The sequence below is a fragment of the Crassostrea angulata genome, unplaced genomic scaffold (genome assembly GCF_025612915.1).
Source record: "Crassostrea angulata isolate pt1a10 unplaced genomic scaffold, ASM2561291v2 HiC_scaffold_1, whole genome shotgun sequence".
NCBI classification, from domain to species: Eukaryota; Metazoa; Mollusca; class Bivalvia; order Ostreida; family Ostreidae; genus Magallana; species Magallana angulata.
In genome coordinates, this window is record NW_026441566.1 from 337,696 (window position 1) to 355,287 (window position 17,592).

A 17,592-nucleotide genomic window follows, 5' to 3' on the forward strand; every position below is an offset into this window, starting at 1 on the left:
TATATAATTATTACAAACAAAATTAAAAATCAAATTATGCCCCCTCCCCGTGGCGGTTGCCGGTTTTAGATTTGCTTCTGTGTGCCTACATGTACATCATCGTGTGCACAGATTTAGAAAAGGGGTGGGAGTAATGGGTCCAGAACCCCCCCCCTTCCCTCCCCATGAAAATTCATTTATATCAATAGTAAAATTACCAAAAATACACCTTGGACCCCAATGCTCTTACAGACATGTAAACGCTCTAACTCATTGCGCTTCAATGTTATGTAACATTATTTGGGGGGTAATTATTTAATTAATATTTAATATACTTTATTGTTTATCTCAATAGGAAGTATACATCACAATATGCAGGTGTCCTGCACCACCTTAAAGCTGTTATTTACCTAATAAAAAAGTGCAAGTGGATTTGAAGAATAGGTCATAAAAATACATGCATGTTATAAATAACTGATCTTTGTCTGAAGTTACGTACACAACACAGGTCTGCAGGTCTCATTAGCGGGTACTAGTTTTACCCAGCTCTTCGATTAGATGAGTTCACGTGTAAACATACATGTATGTGTTTTCCATATGCAGGAAAGGATTAGTTAAGATCAGCTAAAGGAATTCATTATTGTGTTTTAATTGGATTATCATTATGATGTTGACCAATATAGGTAAGCATAATACATGTAGTAGCAGTAGCACAATATAATGAGATGCCAGCATACATTAGTTCTACTTTCACTTTTTAAATGTGATCTCCCTTTGACAGCATACTGTATCATCATCTTTCAATATTTAAATAAGCTTATCATCGTTACCTATCCTATGTTGTAAGCCATGGCAACTTATGACACAATGTAGGAACTCTTGACGAACCCTTTATCCATCAGGTGTTGGTAAATCTTGAGTCCCTCCTCATTCAACTGCAGTTCTAGGTAAATGTGACCCAGGAAGAAATGTTTCATCCAATGATTGGGGAGGGATATTGCAAGCAGCTATAACAGTAGAACAGATATTTGACAAAATTAGTTTAAATTGTTCAGTTATCATATCAAATAATGTATTAAAGATTGTTTCAAACCAAATAACAGTTACCATAGTTAAAAAAGTATGTAATAAATTATGTAATGAAAATCTACATTTTTATTAAAGAGGAGGTAACTCATTAACTCCTTGTCTATAATGAGTTACTAGTTCTTGCCCAAGAAATTATGTCCAACTTTGATCCACTGAATTAGCAAGTTTTCCTGTAACTATGTAAATGCATTACAAAACTTCACAAGGGTCTATTGTTGAAACAGTATTGGAACTGTTTTATATTTTAATATTTTCTAGGTTATATATCGATTTCATTCTATTCCCATGTTTACTATCATATATACAGGTGTGTTACATTATGACTGTAACCAATATAGAACCTAGGTGGAACATATTGTATATCCTTCCCTGACACTTCATTTATATACAGTAGTATTCTGAGAAGTCTCGTCACTTTTAAATGCTCATTTTATATCACACACAAGAAATTAAGGAAGAGCTAGAACACTTCAAAAGTGAAGTAGTTATTAGATAGGATAGGGTTTTAGAGTTCAAAATTGATTGGTAATGTTATCACAGACAACGACAGTTGAAAATGTAAATATATTAATATATTAATGATTGGTTTTCAAAAGTACATGTCAAATTGGTTATGTAAGATTGAACGTTTTCATTTAATTTTACAAAAATAAATATACTCAAAACACGTGAGACGTTTATATTTGTGCACATGGCGCATGAATTATCGAAGTGTGTTCATAGTTTAATATTCTCTTGCTTATATATTTATTCCACACATTATCCCCATATTTACTATCTTGTATACAGCTGTTACATTATGACTTTAACCAAAAAAGAGCCTAGGAGGGACATCCTGTGTATCCTTCCCTGACACTTCATCTAAATGCAGTAGTATTCTGACAAGTCTCGTCACTTTTAAATGCTTATTTTATACGACACACAAGAAATTAAGGAAGATAACACTTCTACAGGGAAGTAATTATTATATAAGATTGAGACTAGCAACATGTACGCTGTGTAATGTCTTCAAATTATGTCTCGTATGTTTTCTTTTCTTATATCAGATAATACAAAAATGTCTAACAGACTACTAGTATTTCATGTAAAAAGACTGATCTACATAATACAAAATCATTAATCTTTTTATTAGTTATGGAGCCACCCTACTTTTTAGGGTGCAAATGTATGGCACACAAAATATAGAGATATTACAGTATTTTCAAATTCAAAATGACCATCAAAGAATTTAAGCACAGGTCATACAATCATGGTGGTAACTAAGTTTATATCCTAGATTTATTTGGGGAGGTCTTTTTCTTAAAATTAGTTGAATAGCTATAACAAGTGTTTGTGTGAATTAAGTTCAAAATAATTCCAAAGAATAAACTCAGTGATTTCAGTTGTGTATGAAAATACAAGAAACTAAGATAGTCAAGAGAAAAATGTATACAACAATAAGGACCACATAGCATTTATTAGTTGATACTGTAAGATTCCATGAAGTCAATAACCATCTGTGACAAGAATGGGCTGTTTTATCGAAACATTCAACCATTTTATTGAAACAACTTATAAATCAAATCACAACTGAGGCCAGGTTAGCACAGCAGGAACTCCCCGTATTTCCCTCTTTCTATAACACAATAGTTACAGTGTTAACTCTGCTGAACAGACCTCTGGTGTCATAATAAACTACAGGGTCAGTACATGCTGTGAGAAGATTGCACAGTTCTTGTCTGGTTGATTACAATGAACCATCATGTGAGCTAGGTAACCCAACTGAATCTTATCAGGACTACACAAACACAATAGATGACCAATTCATCACAATGGCAAAAAGCTTGTTGTCAGTCAGTCTATGAACACACTGTAAAATAGTTCCTGGTCAGTCGTCGCCGATATCAAACTTGAGATTGACGGGAGAGAGACACACGGAGGGGGTCCTGGTGCTGATGTTGAGGGGGTCGGGACAGATGGAGCCCAGGCTGTCGTCCATCCTGACGGGGTGGGGGTACGCCCCCTCACTCCTGGCCCGCCTGTTTTGGATGTCTTTCAGAATTCCCTTGGCCTCCTCTCTCCTCTGTAAATATACATGTAATAGTGTAAATTACAAATATCAATAAATTAGTATAATGGAACAATTGGGAAGATATACTTTTACTAGACTAGTACAAACTGCTACTATAAAACAGGGTAATCTTCTCTCTTTGTATTCATTCATTCCCTAAATTCACCTAACTGTAAATTTATGTCAAAAGAGAGTCTAATCTTGACTTTAGTCAATTAGAAAAGCAAAAATTGAGAGTGTTAATAAAACTGTATATTATAGCATTACAGAATACTAAAGTTTCTGGAGAAAAAATAAGAACTGGAGGATGTTGATTAGGAATGTCTAGATAATTCGATATGAAAGTGTTTTAGGATTATCAAATGAATAAGATGTAATTAGACAAAATTAAAATCAATAAGAGTTTCCAATGATGCGGTGTAATGAGACAAACTGGGACTCTGCCCTCGGGGAACTCTGTACACTTCTGGGCGGCAGCGTAAGCATCATCTAGGTTGTTCCTCAACAGGTGATAGTTAGCCAGGTACTTGTAGGCTTGACTCTGATCCTCTGCACTGAACGTCTGTAAAAAATCAGTGGGTCTATATACAACATATCTATGTAACATGCATAATTATATAACATGTCTATATAACATGTCCTATCTACAGTATATAGTAGTAAAGTACTTGTAAGCTCGACTCTGATACTCAGCAATAAAGGTCTGTAAATTAACAGTGTGTCTATATAACAGATCTATATAATAATTTATCTCATACGTGTGGTGTATATTACCCGTGTGATAAACTTTTGCTATATCACATGGGTGATGCTATATCAAATACTTCCGGTCCGAAATATTTTTGACACAACCCCTCGCTTCAACGCTTCAGTGACCTATTTTCGAAGATTTGCTAGTACTTTCAACATAACTATATCTACTACAAAAATTAATAAAAAATTGATTTTGTCAAAGATTTAGATTACAAATATGAAGGAAAATACATAATTGCGTAGCACAGGCGTCGGAACCGGGGGGCTATTGTGGGGGGGTGGGGGGGGGGGGGTTGGGGGGTTAGCCCCCCCCCCCCCACTTTTTTTTGCAAAGTTATTCATAACCGTAACCACAAGATCCTTTTTTCTTGTTTGTCAAGATTTTTGATAAGTTTAGCCCACTTCCAACTTTCAATTTTCTCTAATTTGTGAAGTTAATAAAACTGCAAATTACGTTAACTATCGAGGAGTTCATCCTGACGACGCGACGCGATGATGGTTGTGTTTATATACAAGAACTTACCGAAATAATGTTTCATTAGACTTTTATTCCACCACCAGTAAGCATCCTTATTCACTATTTTCAATTCCGAATCATAAGCCTAGCCGAGTGTTTGTTTTATTAAACATCAACAACCGTTCCTCGTTCGAGTCAATTCAAACTAACGAGCATTCGCAACTTTGTGTATAGGCTACATGTAAACAAACTTGATTATTCAAGTCTTCTAATCGGAATTTCCATTTAATCAAGTGAATATAAGCTGTATGAAAAATTATTTAGAGCTAAAAATTATTTTAAGGTTTATTTCAGTGAAACTTTACATTAAAACAGTTAGATTTATCGCAGGAATGACGTACTAAATTGTATTGCGCAAGGTCACAATAGCCGCATAACACAACGTTGCATCATCGTTTTTATCTTTGAAAAAAAAAACCCAATTCGAGTCACATAAGGGACTGTCTCAAAAGCTTCATAATATAAATCAAATTGTATGAGATAAATAGAACATCGTTGAAATGGTTATATTCGCTCGGCAAGCCTCGCGAATATATACACCATTTCAACTCGTTGGATAAAGCAAATATAAAATCACATAATATAGATATCCTCTATATAATCTATATAGATTATAGATATATAGATCTATATAATAACCCTATCAAACAGACCTATATAACATATAACATATAAGATCTATAGAAGTCATATTTATTTCTAACATGTTAGATTTGTATTTCAATTATCAGAACCATATAAATAACATGTTATACCTTTAAAACAGATCATATAATATGTCAGACCTACATACGATGTAAGAGAGATATATATATATATATATATATATATATATATATATATATATATATATATATATATATATATATATATATACCATTCCAGTTTCGTGTAATATGTCAGATCTATATAACCTCATATCTCTATATGTGTTTATATATATATATATATTTATATATATATATATATATGTTAATTTTATGTAACCTTCTAGGCAAAGTAAACATGCCAGATGTGTTTTTCTGAATGTTAAGTCTTTATTTATGTTACTTTTTCAACTTTGTAAAAAACATGTCAAATATTCATTTAATGCTGTTTTTAGTATTTGAATATTCATTTAATGCTGCTTTTAGGATCATGAACATACTCAAATGATAATGTGGCAAAATATCAGTCTCTTTTAGGAACACAGTTTGAACAAATCTAACTGTACAAAATGTAGGTCAACATCACAAACACTTCATACCAATGTGACCTTTGACCTTCCTGTGATCTACTGACCCCCATTCTGTTGGCCTCGTTGATGTACTCGGTGTATGCCGAGGCTGCTTGGTCCTCCTCATTGAGGCGCTCATGTAACCTGAAACAGAAAATTACTGTATGTTATACTGTGTCAATAGAACTTATATAACCAAAAGGAAAGTTACTGTACACTATGCTGTGTCTATAAACCTTGTGTAACCTGAAACAGATAGTTACTGTACATTTTACTGTGTCAATAGACCTGGTGTAACCTGAAACAGATAGTTACTGTACATTTTACTGTGTCAATAGACCTGGTGTAACCTGAAACAGATAGTTACTGTACATTATACTGTGTCAATAGACCTGGTGTAACCTGAAACAGATAGTTACTGTACATTTTACTGTGTCAATAGACCTGGTGTAACCTGAAACAGATAGTTACTGTACATTTTACTGTGTCAATAGACCTCGTGTAACCTGAAACAGATAGTTACTGTACATTATACTGTGTCAATAGACCTCGTGTAACCTGAAACAGATAGTTACTGTACATTATACTGTGTCAATAGACCTCGTGTAACCTAAAACAGATAGTTACTGTACATTATACTGTGTCAATAGACCTGGTGTAACCTGAAACAGATAGTTACTGTACATTTTACTGTGTCAATAGACCTGGTGTAACCTGAAACAAACAGTAACTGTACATTTACTGTGTCAAAAGACTTTATGTAAGCTGAAACAGACAGTAAATGTACATTATAATGTGTCAATAACTAGATAACTAGACACTGTACATTATCTTAATAGACCCTTAACATATTAAAACCAATTCTAAATAGACCTTGTGTCTTACTTTGCGAGTTTAATCAGGGCCATTCCTTCCATATCTCCCACTACATGAGCCTTCCAGAAGCATTTCTTGGCCTCCTGCAGTCGTTCTAGTTTCTCATAAGATTCCCCAAGTGCCATGGCCATTCTTGAGTCGTTTGGCCTAAGAAAACCAATCAGAAAACGAGGGAATGAGGTCTTAACAATCATAATAAAATCCACGTACTACTGCTTTAGAACTGGAGATGTGTAAGAACTGCAAGAACTGTAAGAAGTGCAAGACCTTAAGTGATTTTGATCACTTATTTTTGTCAGAATAAAATTGAATTTGAAAATTACAATCAACTTAATCTGTATATTTGAAGTATGTTGTATGTTGTAGAACAAAAACTTAAAGATGTTTTAAAAGATGTCTTTTACATGTCAAAATAATTCATACAGTATTTTATTGCTCCAAGACTTTGAGTCCAAATTTACATCAACTATTTTGACTTTATTGATATCCTTAAGACTAAAAGCTCTGCAATAACATAATGCCCTGATTTCAAAACCAAAATATTTATATTTTTTATCTAAATAATTGAAATTTTAAGGTAAATGTGTTTTTTAACTATCAAGCCTCCTTACTTGTGGAAATATATTCGGTTACAATAATATATATCAGATCTACATTTTTAGAATCAAGTATCTATGGTAACCTTAACTTTTTGGCCTGTCTGTAGTTATACAAACAATAGAACAGCATCATAAGATTTAAACATCTACCTTAATTTCTCGGCCTGTCTGTAGTAATACAAACAATAGAACAACATCATAAGATTTAAACAACTACCTTAATTTCTGGGCCTGTCTGTAGTAATATAAACAATAGAATGGCATTTTAAGGATCTCATACGTCTGTCCCAGACCATAACAGGCTCGGTAATCTCGTATGTTGATTTCTGAAAAAAAGTATATGTACAAATCCGTGCTTTAGGATTGATTTTTTCTATCTAATGCTCTCATTACTCTAATGAGAGGCCAAAAAAGAAATATGAGTGTTGCCTATTGCATTAAGTTTTTAAATTAAGATTGCAACTTGCCTGATTGAAAACCAATTCATCCCTATTGTCTATCTATCTGATAACTTATCCTTCCTATCCTATTACCTAAAAATCGTAAACAAACTTAAAGCCTGTTTGTAAACCTCATTAACATTTATCCTGTCAGTAGGCATGTTACTTACCTAAAAGTATGTCTGAAGACCTCACTAACCTATAGCCTGTCTGTAGGCCTACCTAACCTATAACAAGTCCAGAGACCTCACTAACCTATAGCCTGTCTGTACACCTCACTAACCGATAGCCTGTCTGTAGATCTCACTAACCAATAGCCTATCTGTATACTTCACTAACCTATAGCCTGTACGAGACTTCACTTACCTATAGCCTGTCTGTAGACCTCACTAACCTGTAGCCTGTTTGTAGACCTCACTAACCTATAGCTTGTCTGTAGACCTCACTAACCCAAGCCTGTCTGTAGACCTCACTCACCTATAGCCTGTCTGTAGATTTCACTAACCTATAGCCTGTCTGTAGACCTCAATAACCCATAGCCTGTCTGTATACTTCACTAACCTATAGCCTGTGTGTAGACCTCACTCACCTATAGCCTGTCTGTAGACCTCACTTACCTATAGCCTGTCTGTAGACCTCACTAACCTATAGCCTGTCTGTAGACCTCACTAACCTATAGCTTGTCTGTAGACCTCACTAACCAATAGCCTGTCTGTAGACCTCATTAACCAATAACCTGTCTGTAGACTTCACTAACGTATAGCCTGTCCGTAGACCTCACTAACCCATAGCCTGTCTGTAGACCTCACTAACTTATAGCCTGTCTGTAGACCAAACTAACCCATAGCCTGTCTGTAGACCTCACTAACCCATAGCCTGTCTGTACACCTAACTAACCTATAGCCTGTCTGTAGGCCTCACTAACCTATAGCTTGTCTGTAGACCTCACTAACCCATAGCCTGTCTGTATACTTCACTAACCTATAGCCTGTCTGTAGACTTCACTAACCTATAGCCTGTCTGTAGACCTCACTCACCTATAGCCTGTCTGTAGACCTCACTAACCTATAGCCTGTCTGTAAACCTCACTAACCTATAGCCTGTCTGTAGACCTCACTAACCTATAGCCTGTCTGTAGACCTCACTTACCCATAGCCCGTCTGTAGACCTCATTAACCTATAGCCTGTCTGTAGACTTCACTAACCTATTGCCTGTCTGTACACCTCACTAACCTATAGCCTGTCTGTAGATTTCACTAACCTATAGCCTGTGTGTAGACCTCACTAACCCATAGCCTGTCTGTATACTTCACTAACATATAGCCTGTCTGTAGACCTCACTCACCTATAGCCTGTCTGTAGACCTCATTAACCTATAGCCTGTCTGTAGACCTCACTAACCTATAGCCTGTCTGTAGACCTCACTAACCTATAGCCTGTCAGTAGTCCTCACTAACCTATAGCTTGTCTGTAGACTTCACTAACCAATAGCCTGTCTGTAGACTTCACTAACCTATAGCCTGTCTGTAGACCTCACTAACCTATAGCCTGTCTGAGGACCTCACTAACCAATAGCCTGTGTGTAGACCTCACTAACCAATAGCCTGTCTGTAGACCTCACTAACCCATAGCCTGTCTGTAGACCTCACTAACTTATAGCCTGTCTGTTGACCTAACTAACCCATAGCCTGTCTGTACACCTAACTAACCTATAGCCTGTCTGTAGGCCTCAATAACCTATAGCCTGTCTGTAGACCTCACTAACCCATAGCCTGTTTGTATACTTCACTAACCTATAGCCTGTCTGTAGACTTCACTAACCTATAGCCTGTCTGTAGACCTCACTCACCTATAGCCTGTCTGTAGACCTCACTCACCTATAGCCTGTCTGTAGACCTCACTTACCCATAGCCTGTCTGTAGACCTCACTAACCTATAGCCTGTCTGTAGACCTCACTAACCTATTGCCTGTCTGTAGACCTAACTAACCCATGCCTGTCTGTAGACCTCACTCACCTATAGCCTGTCTGTAGACCTCACTTACCCATAGCCTGTCTGTAGACCTCACTAACCTATAGCCTGTCTGTAGACCTCACTAACCCATAGCCTCTCTGTAGACCTCACTAACCTATAGCCTGTCTGTAGACCTCACTAACCCATAGCCTGTCTGTAGACCTCACTAACCTATAGCCTGTCTTAAGGCCTCACTAACCTATAGCTTGTCTGTAGGCTTGAATGGCGGCTGTCGTATTCTTCAGCTCCATGAACTCGTGCCCCATCAGAGTCCAGGCGGACAGGTACTGGGGGTTCAGCTTCAGGGCTCTCTGGAAATACAGCACTGCCTTCTCATGCTGCTGCCGCAGAGAGTAGTAATTACCTGATATAGAAAACTCCTTTCATAAAAAAATGCCAAGAGCTGACAGCTAAGCAGTATATAGCTAATCCCCGAGGGCAGATTCTAAAAGTAAGAAGACATCATTGCTTTATATTTTAAGATGCAGATATGCATGTTCCTATTTATATTTTAGACAGAATGGGTCTAGGTACTTAATAACTCTAAATAACTCTCATAGTCATATGCCACCGAGCAATGGCTTTAGAATCTATCATAATGTGAAAACTGACACTTATGTTCAAATAAAATATCTTAAAATGAGTCCTTGAATATAACCAATCTCTTTAAATAACATTGAATGCTCATGTAGCAGGCTTTACCTATAACTACACAGGTCTCCTCTCTGTATTTGTCAATGTCACAACACCTGTGAGCCAGGTGAGCTAAATCAGCCCGCATTTCCTAGAAAAAAAATTACAAAGATCTTCAACACTTGATAATCAAAAAGGGTTAATCTGATGGACAAGACTTGGCATCTTCTGACCTTGATGTAGAGAGTATTGGAGAAGTAGTCCATATTCTCCAGTCTGTAGGGGTCCATCTCTGTCAGCTCAGTGAAGGCGTTGACTGCCATATCTACCTCTGTCAACAAACAAAGGTGAAAATACATAAAACACTACAGGTAATTATTACAGGTATATTTGAAAATGCATTGTTTAATATCCACTTAAATTTGTTAACAACTAATTAGAAATACACAAAGGACTTCTCAAGTTATTCCTTCTTCCATCCTAACCAACCCCTTACGTGAGGCCCAGGAGCAATATTGCAGACTTGAAGGAAAGCGTACTGATTAAAAGAGATGTTTGTGAAACACTTATGCCTCCCTCCCTTAAAGATTTTATTGAAGAAAATGAATGGAATCTGCAAATAGTTGAAATTTTTGAAATTGAGTCCAAGGGGAATAACTTTTGGAGCAATATCGCTGACTTGATGGAAATTAATTAAAGTCTGTCCCAAGTTATTGCTTCCATCATTTTTTGATGATTTTTAATAAAAATACAATTACCTGTGAAAGAAGTACAGTTGAAATTGATGAAAAGGTAAATATTCATGATATCTTCATTGACAAATTATTCAATTTTACTCATAAAAGTTTTTAGGAACAAAAACAAAATTCTTATGGAGATTTAAAATGGGAAATGTTTACATCTTTTTGTTGTGCGAGGGGATAATAAACCAGCGGAAGTACTTGGGACACCTCGCGCAATTTTTAAACGTTATCATCCGGGCTTATAAATGGCAGATGCAATGCAAAATCTCCGTAGACTTTCTATTTTGGAATGTGTATTGAAACCTGAAGTGGTAGAGGGGGCGTTTCAAAACAGATAATCTGGACATTTTTGATATTAGTGGATGAATGTAGTTTGGGCACAAAGGTATTTATTATTATCGAAATATCAAGCGAAAAGTGGTGGAAGCAAAAACTCTGGACAGAGTATAATTTTGTGATGCTAAAATAGCTCACTACCTTCACTAAATTAACTACATTGTATTGTTATTGCACAATACAAAAATGTCTAAATTGTGTTGTACATTGAATATCTTTAAACTCTATAAATATACTATTAATATTTTCTTTTAATGGGAGTTTTCCTCCTGGTCAATTTTACAGAAAATGGCTGTCACAATCATATCATACAGAAAAAAAATTATAAAGGGTAAACATCCAAATTAATTACATTCTAAACGAATAAAACTTAGTTCTTTCCATGACATAAATTAATCTTTTTCTGTTGATATTATTTCTTTTTCAGTACAAATATTATGACTGCATTGATCAATCAATTCAAAAATTTGCACAGTAAAAATACCTTAATTGCCTGTGTGCAAAAAAGTACCTGACTAAAAATATTTTCAATCCGTTTTAATCGTAATTTTTTTTTTAAAAATCTACTTGCTAGCAAATTTTTTTTCTGTCTGCTTTTTTTCCCAGAAGTTTGTACAAAAAATATTCCCATCTATGTAATTAAACTTTAAACCAGACAAACACACAGTATTTTAAAGAGTTTATACTTGAGGACCATGTTTATAAAAATTATTGATCTTTAAGATATAAGACTTAAGAGGAAAATGACACAAAATGAAAGTACACCCCCCCCCCCCCAAAAAAAAAAAAACCCAGCACTTAAAAAAAAGAAAAAAATATTTCCACAGTTGTTTGACTTCCTTATAATTAATATGGAGTCCTTTCCTCACGAAACGTAAGTACATCATACATTCATCAGTATCCTCTTTTTATTATTATATAAACTATAATAATGTTTTCAATTTTGTTAATGGAATAATTGATTAAGAATAAAAATGATAGAAGTATATATTTCAAAAAATAACAATAATATAGATATGAGGGACTCCAGAACATGTCAGAGTCAGTGTTTGTGGGACTGTGTGAGATAGTGGGGACCTCACAACTCGTGGCTATCAGGAGGGAGACAGAGGACATCAGGGAGATGGTGGACAGACGAGTGACACCTAATGATGGGATGATTGAGATGGTGAGTGGAAGTAAGAGAGAAGGATTGAGACTGAAGGGATCAGATCTGGACTTTATGTACTGGCCAAACAACCACCGAGTGATCATGGACATGTCTCAGTCTGAGTATTACAACACAGCTAATACAACCTTGATTCTCTCTGATAGTTCTGAGAGTCCACCAGGATTCACTTTACTTCAGTTACTGACACCAACGACATACAGAGAAGTCCAATCAGCATGTGTCAGAATGAATGGCAGAGTCTATATATCTAGTTCTATATGGAGACAGTTAACTTGTTCAGCAATAATGCCTAATTCTACTGTCCATGGACCCTGTGGTAGTGGTGTTAGTGGAGGAGTAGAATATGACACTGCCCACTGTTTTGTTTGTGACTTTTGGCCTCTGTCTGCCTCCTCATGGATAGATAGATGTCACTCATGGCCTGATCCTGAAGTTGTTCATGATATTGTCAGAAATGGGTGTCATTTTGTAGCAATAGGACACCCATTAGGACCAAATGAAAACATAGCGTCGAGAATTTCTTTTTCTGTGGCAGAATATAAACTTGTGTATTCAATGAACCACAGTCAATTTTTAACATATGGGTTGTTAAAACTTTTCCTAAAGGAAGTCATAAATCATCAATCAGAAGAAACCAATAAACTGTTGTGTTCCTATCACATGAAGACAACCGTTTTCTGGGCCATTCAACAAAACACACTACCTCACTGGTGTCCACAAAATCTCCTGGCCGGTTTCTGGGTCTGCTTTAAACTCCTACTTAAATGGGTGTCTGAGGGAGTTTGTCCGAACTTTTTCATCCCACAAAACAACATGTTTTTGACAAAGGTCTATGGACCAGCACAAAACAGATTGTTCCTACAGTTACATGAACTGTACAAGAAAGGTCTGGCCTGTCTGTTACAGAGTTCCTCTATCAGGGCCTTCATCATTAATGTCCTGTACAATCCTAGACTTTTTATTTGTACAGATGAAAGATTAATGAGGAGTGAAGTTGATTATGATGTAGAACTTGTTAATGAGACCTCTTACATTATTGTAACTAGGACAAATAGCCATAACAAATACATACACATAATAGAACAGTTGGTAGAGTCATCCCTGACACACTATCAAGCTGTTACATTACAGAGACTTACAGCCTTCATATTTCAGATTATTGCCTTTACATTGCACAACATATGTGTCAACAAACAGATGTATATTGCAGACAAACTGTCATGTCACATGCTGAAATTAGCAGCCAAGTTTGGGTGTGTATCTGACATGTTGTACATTGCCATGTATTATTACAAGACATTCAGATGCAGGGAAGCTTTATTTGTTATAGAGATGACAAAGGTCAAGTTAGCACAACCATATCTGATGTATAATGTACATGTGGACAGAGAGAGGTATACTGAGGCTGTAGGGGGACAGTCCTGGTCTACAAAGATGAGACAGGCTGTAGCACAGGATATCAGACTTGACAACACAATCTGTTATATCAGTGAACTAATACCAGAACAACAGTCGGCTCTACAGAACAGAGAGTATACATTAGATATCCCAGTGTTTGTAATGTTACACTTCCTAGAGTTCTTGTGTCACAGACACATTGATATGACATTATCACAAGCAGCTGTAGATGAGCTACAGGTCCTAGTCCACCATGATCAGGGAATGTATATATATGATATATCCAGAGACATCTCCTGGGAGATCCTGGGGATCTGTCAACAGATCACAGGGAACCTCCAGGCTGCTCTATACTCATACCAACAGTCACTCACACAGCATCCAATGAACAGAATACAAAGTGCTACACAGAGGAGAATACATGATATGGTTCAGTCTACACCACACCAGTAAATAAACCAGTATGGTGGAATATTAGACCAAGATTGAGAAGTCATCAACAAAAACAACATTTACACTAACTTTTTTAATTAGTTCTACTGTAGTAATATATAAGGAAAAAAATTCAAATACGTACACAATGACACTCCTTACAATTGTACATTTTTTGCATTCATCCGTAAATTGTTACAAAAGGATAGTTTTTTTTCTGCCAGGGTTGGAATTATTATGATAATTCATAATCTTAATATCAAGGATTTGCTAATTTATTACTAGAAATCTCAAAGTGCTCTCCTTGATTGCAACTTAAAGATACAATATATATCAAATTATAATGCCCTAGGCCTATATCTCCTCTCAGCCTATCAAATCACCTGGCACAAATCAAGACCAATACTGAGTCTATCAAATCACCTGAACCAAATCAAGAACAATACTCAGTTTATCAAATCACCTGAACCAAATCAAGACCAACAATCAGCCTATCAAATCACCTGGCTCAAATCAAGACCAACACTCAGCCTATCAAATCACCTGGCTCAAATCAAGACCAACACTCAGCCTTTCAAATCACCTGGCTCAAATCAAGACCAACATTCAGCCTATCAAATCACCTGAACCAAATCAAGACAAACACTCAACCTATCAAATCACCTGAACCAAATCAAGACCAACATTCAGCCTATCAAATCACCTGAACCAAATCAAGGCCAATACCGAGTCTATCAATTCACCTGACATATCAAGACCAATACCGGATCAACATTCAGCCTATCAAATCACCTGGCACAAAACAAGACCAATACCGAGTCTATTTAATCACCTGACACAAATCAAGACCAACATTCAGCATATCAAATCACCTGGCTCAAATCAAGACCAACACTCAGCCTATCAAATCACCTGGCTCAAATCAAGACCAACATTCAGCCTATCAAATCACCTGAACCAAATCAAGACCAATACTGAGTCTATTAAATCACCTGACACAAATCAAGACCAATACCAAGTCTATTAAATCACCTGACACAAATCAAGACCAATACCGATGTCTATCAAAGCACCTCGTACACCAGAGGACCTACCTCTCATGTTGTTGTAAGCCATGGCGACCTGTGACACAATGTAGGAACTCTTGACGAACCCTTTATCCATCAGGTGTTGGTAAATCTTGAGTCCCTCCTCATTCAACTGCAGTTCCAGGTAAATGTGACCCAGAAAGAAATGCTTCATCCAGTGATTGGGGAGGGGAAGTGCCAGCAGCTTTAACAGTATCAAGGCAGTTAAAATTTGTGTAGATATTCATTTTCAGTTAATTGAATTCAGTTTATGTATTACTGTGTTTAAGATTGCTTAAAATCAAACTACTGTAGTTAAAAGAGATGGTAACATATCAGCTACAAAGGAATCAAGGCATCTGACGGTTTGTTATGCATGTATTCAGTAATGGTATCACTGTATTAAAGATTGCTTAAATCAATTTACTGTAGTTAGTTAAAAGATTGTAAAAAATTATTTTCTGTGTGGAATTGAGATCTAATCAAATCAGTTTATTAATAAAAGAGAGATAACTCACAGACTCCTTGTCTTTGATGAGGGTCACTTGTTCTAACCAATATAAGGGAGATAACTCACAGACTCCATGTTTTTGATGAGTGTCACTAGTTCACACCAATATAAGGGAGATAACTCACAGACTCCTTGTCTTTGATGAGTGTCACTGGTCCTAACCAATATAAGGGAGATAACTCACTGACTTCTTGTCTTTGGTGAGTCACTAGTCCTAACCAGTATAAGGGAGATAACTCAATGACTCCTTGTCTTTGATGAGCGTCACTAGTTCTAACCAATATAAGGGAGATAACTCACAGACTCTTTGTCTTTGATGAGGGTCACTAGTTCTAACCACGCCCCCTAGTGCAGTGGTTCAGAGTTCACCGCATCAACAAACACTTCTATAGCTTCTTTCAGTAAATCCAGCTTTTTCAACCCCACACCGTACCTGCAAAATAAAATTCCATACAGAATTAATAGAAAAATCATCATTTTCAATTTATAAAGATTTTGTTTTTGATAGCTACTTTATATTGACTTACGTTCAGACAACTGTCACCGAGTGATCTGTCTCACAAATTAAAAGGAGCATGGTTACGGTTTGGGGCAAAATTTATTTTCCTGTTTTTTTTATGTTTACAATGATTCTGTTAGGCATTTCTAAAAGTAACCAACACATGAATGTCGGTCGTTAAGTTGTAAGCGAGATACAGAGCCCACAATTCATTGTTATGTAAACAAAGCTCAGGTAATGTCATTGTTTACATCTTAATGCTGAAAAAAAATTCCAGATTTCGACCTTCAATGAATGCGACAAACAGAGGAAATGTTTGTTCAAAATGTTAAAAAAGAATCAGCAGATATAAAAACCAGCTTCAAAAATAACTTACATCATCACATCATTACTTATAACTGTACATAACAAAGAATTGTGATATCTGTAACTCGCTTATAACTCAATGACTCTCACTCAAATTTTGGTTGAACATTAGAAATGCATTACTAAAGCATTTTTACAGGGAGATAACTCTCAGATTTTCATTTTGATGTAACACCAACTACCCTTTAATATTTCCAATATGACGTAAAAATTTATATGACATTATATTTGATTTCAGTTTTTTTTTATTTCACGGGGTTTCTAGTTTACATTGAAAAATCAAAAAGAAACATGCACTTTATCGATTTACACAAAAATGAAGTTCGCAACATATGGTTTTCAATAGTGTTTTAGAAACACTAGATTGCACATATACTAAGATAATTCTACTTAATTTTTATTCTACTAAAGTTTTTGCCGAGATCAAAGAGATGTCGCGGACATTATTCTCCAATATACCATGAACGTCATCAGTAAATTATCAGATCAGAAATACCTATTTGTCTCGCACTGACCATGAGAGTACAACTTCAAACCGTAAAAAGTTTTAAAACTGCGTCGATTTCACGTGTTAATTCCAGTCAAAATGATGTGTTTTGCCTCAAATGTTTATTTTTAAGGGACCAATGCAGCTGTTCCTAGGACCTCCCTAGCACATTTTCACTGCATGTTTTTACATAAAATATATAACGTGAAGTAGTAATAATTGCCCTATAAAAATTAGGCATGTGATTCGCAAATATTTTACAAATAAGTGAAGAGAATTAAAAATCCAAAGAAAGATTCTGTCGCCTGCATGTGATTCCTTTGATCGATAAACATGTAACATTACTAACAAAACTGTTGTGGTTACACGGATTCCGAACAGTCCTCAAAATGTCGGACCTTGACATAGGAGAAATGA

The 17,592-nt window shown here is 35.9% G+C and overlaps 2 protein-coding genes across 2 annotated transcripts; one reads left to right on the top strand and one right to left on the bottom strand.

The window, feature by feature from the left end:
- Positions 1-2,064: 2,064 nt before the first annotated feature.
- On the bottom strand, positions 2,065-16,256 carry LOC128168495 (cell division cycle protein 23 homolog). Its single transcript, XM_052834701.1, has 10 exons — positions 16,124-16,256; positions 15,340-15,517; positions 10,399-10,496; positions 10,235-10,316; positions 9,732-9,896; positions 7,297-7,405; positions 6,490-6,627; positions 5,670-5,748; positions 3,564-3,680; positions 2,065-3,130 (listed from the first exon to the last, which is right to left on the bottom strand). Exons 2-10 carry the CDS (start codon positions 15,485-15,487, stop codon positions 2,936-2,938), a joined length of 1,131 nt encoding a protein of 376 aa, XP_052690661.1. The 5' UTR covers positions 15,488-15,517; positions 16,124-16,256; the 3' UTR covers positions 2,065-2,935.
- Positions 12,104-15,332, top strand: LOC128168492 (uncharacterized). The gene has a single exon (XM_052834698.1). It carries the CDS (start codon positions 12,278-12,280, stop codon positions 14,264-14,266), a length of 1,989 nt encoding a protein of 662 aa, XP_052690658.1. The 5' UTR covers positions 12,104-12,277; the 3' UTR covers positions 14,267-15,332.
- Positions 16,257-17,592: the final 1,336 nt, after the last annotated feature.